General features: G+C 46.2%; 1 protein-coding gene across 1 annotated transcript in view; it reads left to right on the top strand.

Moving 5' to 3' along the window:
- The first annotated feature begins 592 nt into the window (after positions 1–592).
- Positions 593–5339, top strand: part of FAM83A (family with sequence similarity 83, member A) — a 10747-nt gene continuing 6000 nt past the window's right edge. Inside the window, 2 exon segments of the mRNA XM_010288898.1 lie at positions 593–1168; positions 4082–4249. Coding sequence (XP_010287200.1) covers positions 593–1168; positions 4082–4249 — 744 coding nt within the window.

The following is a 5339-nucleotide window of genomic DNA, read 5'->3' on the forward strand; positions in this document are numbered from 1 at the left end:
TGGTAATAGCAACATTCTACGAACGGGGCACAGTGACGAAGTTCAAGTCTATTTTTAAGCCTGCCTGGCAGCATGTAGGTACAGACAAGAGACCGTGACCCTTTCTGCTGTTCTGAAGCTATGGACATGGCTGATGTCTCTGTCCCAGTTCAACGTCAGAGTTGTTTTTGTTCCCTAACGAATACTATGGGAAGACAGAGAAGCCTCAAGCTGTTTTGAAGATTGTGCAACGATGCTTGGGAGCCTACCTGCTTTTGCTTGAGTGCTTTCCTCGCTCACATTTCACAGGATGCGACAGGAAGGGAAATACAACCGAATCGGACGGCCCTGGTAATTGGACTCGAATCGTTCGTATGCCCCGGGGATGAGGTGGGTGCTTCTCAGATAAGCAATCTGATCAGCTTTGCACTTGTGTCCCATCTGGAAACAGGTTTTTGCTGAAGTACACCACCACCTGAGAAGCAAGCTTTGGGGTTTTTTTTGAAGATAATTGTATCAACGAAATCAGGGAGTGTGAATTTGCCTGAGGTAATAAGATCTCTTTATTTTTATTCATAGTTAATTCGTTCAGCCAAGGCGATTTCACGCCAGAATGCAGTCTCCAAACAAGAAGGACGATTGCGCTGCCTGTGCTGCGCATATGCATGGAGCCTGCCCGGCAGATCGACTGCTTCGACAAAGAGCCATGAGCCACTCCAGACACATGGGCAAGATAAGGAAAAGGCTGGAGGATATCAAGAACCAGTCCCCGAAGTTCACAAAAACGGATTTCAGCCACAACGAAAGCATAAGGTTGGCCACCGACGCCTTCCTGGATGGTGGGACAGACTCTTACCTCGAAACTTTAAGCAAAGAGGGGGAGGTGGATTTCCTCTCCTCAGTGGAAGCTCAGTACATCAAGGATAATGCCAGGGAGTCCTATTATGCGCAGGATTCCCTGGCCACCGATGGGGCAGCTGCACCAAAGCAGAACGATGCTGGGTCGCTCCCTTCAGGGACCTACTTCCCCACCATTTCTGACAGCAGTGAGCCAGCTCTGCTGCACACATGGATTACAGCGGAGAAGCCCTATTTAAAGGAAAAATCCACCGCCACTGTGTATTTCCAAACAGAGAAGAACAGCAACATTAGAGACATCATACGCCGGTACATCAACAAGACCACTCAGGTACGGGGAGAGAATTGCTGTTCCCTCTGCACTTGGTTGTCTTCCTGCTCTTAAAAAGATCATGTAAACGTGGTGTTTGATCTGAGCCAGCCTTGTGCATTGCAGTGTAGCTTTGCTCTAGAAAGTGGCAGTAAAGAGCTAGTTGTTGAACACAGTGCTTTGCTTTTTTTGTACTCACACCAACACTTTTTTATGTTAATGACTTACTTTAAAAAAACAACATTCCTTCTTCTTTTAAACGCCCATTAACCCAACAGAGCAAATGTGACATAGAAAGGGCAGCTAGGCTCTGTGCCTTCTCGTGCATCACCAGCAGGATGGTTTGCCCCGTTTCAGACTATTTCACCAGTAATAAGAATTGAGCTAAGCAAGCTCTGAGCCATTTGCAATTGTTTTAGGGGGTCCATGGGAGATGGGGGTGAAGGGGAGCCTGGAGAAGGGCGTGTGTGTCTGTCTGGTGTGCCAGCAGCTGTCCCCAGAGGAGGAAATTATTCAGGAAAAAAAGACCCTAATACATTGTCAGTGTCACTGGAAATGCCACGTGGGCTCCATACGGAGACTCTGCAGCGTAACCTGGCGCGTGGAAAAGGTGCAGATGATGCCCCTGACAATAGACAAAGTGCACGGGGGGCCACAGAGAGGTGCCAGCCGCAAGCCAGGCTGCCCACGCACTGGGAAACCAGAAGCTGAGCAGCTGGAGGGTGACAAAAAGCCTCTGTCATGTGTGTTCTGGCAGTTCTCCTGTTTTCCTGGAAAAAATATTTGACATTTCAGGGCTGTGTTTCCCATCAGCCAGGAGTTTTCCCCTTGTATGAACTCGAGATGCCACTAGCAGTTTCACAGGGGAATGGTCAGGAGCAAAACCAGGCTGTAGTGCCTGCTGTCCAGCACAGGCTGCGGAACCTGCTGGAGTTACAGGCTTTTGCTTTGTTATTCTCCTGCAAGGGCAAGTTGCTGGGTCTGATAATGCTGAGTGTAATGGCAGGGGAGAAGAATCCCCACTGGCAACTGCCTTGTCAAAGGCTACAAGGACTCAGCACCTCAGGGGAATTATAGATTAGTCATTTTAAGTTGGCAGCATCAGAAAGATACAGTAACAGAAGAAATGCCTCTGCAATAATAAAATAAGCACCTGGTAAGTATCAACCCAGGCCAATTTTCTGTCCCAAAAGGAGAAAATTTGTAGGGGAAAAAATTGGGAATGTAATATAAATCCATGGTTCATATGTCCTTCTTAACCATCTAATTTACATTACAAGAGGGTGCTGGAGCAACACTTACAGTATAAATTTGGCAACTGCTTTTTGAGTAAAGTTTTTCAATGGCAGCATTTATTAGTATCTGATAAGGGTCCATCATGGATAGCCTAATACTTGATATTTCCATTAATGACTTAAACAACAGAAATAAAGGCTGTGTTTGTGGATGACATCGAACTGCAAAGGAGTGGCGAGCAGTACTACAATCTTAACACATTTGTGGAATAGGCATGAATCATGAATGAAATTTGGAGAAAAGAAGCGAGAAGTACTGCAAGTAAGAGAGGGAAGTCAGGGGCAGAAAGACAAATTGGGAACAGCTGTTGAAAAAGCAGTAATAGAGAGAGTGGTCTGGAGCTCCAGTGAGGCTGGATGCGGTATCGTGCCATTCAAAAAGACAAGGTGAGTTTACAGCAAGTGTGGATGTGAGAAATTGGACTAATTGTGCCACTTACCTTGTTTTAGCACCTCCTACCTACTTTGGCAGCAGGAGGAAGGTGTGGGATCCTCACTGCTCTGCAGATAATTTGGCTTGCCTGAACAGGATGCTGGCCGCACAGGATGTGCTTGGTCTTGTAGGATTTCCTTGTGCGGGTGAAGGGAATAGGCTTGCTGGCAGGTGTGGGCACAGGCTTTGGAGTAAGATTCAGTGCAGGTTGGAAGCAATTAGTAATTTGCAGAGATACTGTAAAGTTTGTTTTGATTGAAGATGATATCCTGCGAGTGCAATTATCAAGGGTTCCCTTTCTAGTCAATGGAAAAATAGGCACCTTCTGAAGTCAGGTACTAGCTGGGCAGAATTTCCCTGCGGAGATGACCCTTTCCATGGACAATAGTAGATGTCAGTGAAGACCAGCACCTTCATGAGGCCATGTCCAATGCTGAGCTAGAGTATGGAAGTGGTTTTATATCACATGTACAGTTCCCTCAATCCATGCTGGCTGGAGGCTGTGAATTTAAATAGCTATTGGGGCTTTTATGCCCAGTCCTGAGACTTTTACACACCTGTAAGTTGTAATGCTTATGTTACACACCTCTACCAGTGTCATGCCAGTTGTGAATTGAGAAGCATGGATGTATGGTTAAATTGAAACAGTTTATAAGTCATTATTAAAAAAAGAAAAGATGGAGCTGCTGCCGTCTGCTGCCCCACCACCAATGACAGAGCGAGGATTTAAAGCAAGGACCGTTCCAGGCGTAAGTCGTAACAGAGAAAGCATCATCCAGTGATTCTTGCTAAATGCACGTGACTTACAAAAGCTAGTCAGCCAGTTGGCAAGGGCTACGGTCTCTTGTTTTAGCTACATCCTTATTATTCTCCGATTAGTGCTTCAATATATCTCCTAGTGGTGAAATCTCACCTACAAATTCATGGGTCATCTTGTGTTTTATGATTAAAAGAGCTTAACTGAAATGCATATGTTGCGTGTTATATTGGCTTTATATGAGCAATAAAACAATGAAGCAACTTGTCTCATCGATTTACCGATTCAGGCACTTAGGGAGAAAACCAGAAGAAATATCCACATATATCTCCTAAGATTTGTGTTTGCTGGATTTTTTTTAAAACAAATAAACTACGTTTCAGTGGCCTCACAGGCAACCTTAAGTTATGTAAATTGACTCTGCCAATGCCTCTGCTTCTTTCCTCTAGGTGCTAGCTATCGTGATGGATGTGTTCACAGATACTGAGATTCTTTGTGACCTCCTGGAGGCAGCTAACAAGCGCATGGTGTTTGTCTACCTGTTGCTCGATCATGGCAATATAAACCTCTTCTCGGAGATGTGCGACAAGTTGCAAATTGCTGAGGACCTCTTCAAGGTACTGTGGCTCGCTGAAGCTCTTGGGCTCAGCTTCGTCTGCCTAACTTAAGGCACTCTGAGCTAGAAGCATGGTTATGCTAGGGTCAGTCCACCTGCAATCAAAAGGGAACAAGAGATTTCCAGAGGTAGCATTAGTGCTTCTAAGTCCCCTCTTGAAGAGGCCTAAATTTTTCCATGAATTTTTTGGGAAGTTGAGGCATTTCCACTGGGTCCTTAGATGAAACTAATCTGGGCTCTGAAGTCTTAAAACAGAGCTTAAGTTCCCTAGTAGAGGTGTGTAACATAAGCATTACCACTGCTTCTTTTTAATAGCTACAGCAGCTGTGGTCTGGCAGCCATGGGTGGCAGGCACACAAAACTCTTTTGCGTGACAATACCTTGGTTGCACTAGGTGGTTTCTGATAAAAACGTGTTGTTAAAGCTCTGTTTTCACATTTAGCTGGCTGTTAGCTTAGTCCACCTTCATCTTCACCACAGGGCACTGACCTTGAAAATAACCTTCTCGAGTCCATTTCAGTTGTTGCTTGGGATGCTGTAGGGCACCTGTGGCATCTTCATGGGGATGGCTGACACCGCAGAGGCAGCGGCCCTCTGGAACGGCAGCTGGAGGGCAAGCAAGAGACCTGAGGGCATCTTACGTGCACAAGACACCTGTGTTCAACAGCTAAATTCCACCCCAAACATATAAAGAAACTGAAATTAATAAAACACGCTCATAACAGCGTTCGCATGTCTGTAAATCCCCACTCCTTAAGAAGAGCAAGCCTGTGCTATTTATTTTAGGTATGCTGCTACAATACACAGGCTTTGACAATGTGTGAGCCAAATCCTTGGTGCTACTCATTTACTCAGGCTTTGATTCTGCAAAGCGTGTGTACGCAGAGCAGAGTCGGGTCTGGGTGTCTGTCCTGCCTTAAACGCACTTGGCTCGGGTACCAGAGCAGCGCAGAGCATCGCGTGGGCCAAACTGACCTGCTCCTCCACTCGCACGTGTACTTGCGTCTGCTCCTGCAAGACGGCATTCGTCTGGGCTGCGCTAGAAGAGCAGCATGTACGTTCTGGCAGGCCCAGGTGGATTGGAAGAGGCG

The sequence above is a fragment of the Phaethon lepturus genome, unplaced genomic scaffold, assembly GCF_000687285.1.
Source record: "Phaethon lepturus isolate BGI_N335 unplaced genomic scaffold, ASM68728v1 scaffold376, whole genome shotgun sequence".
Taxonomy (NCBI): domain Eukaryota; kingdom Metazoa; phylum Chordata; class Aves; order Phaethontiformes; family Phaethontidae; genus Phaethon; species Phaethon lepturus.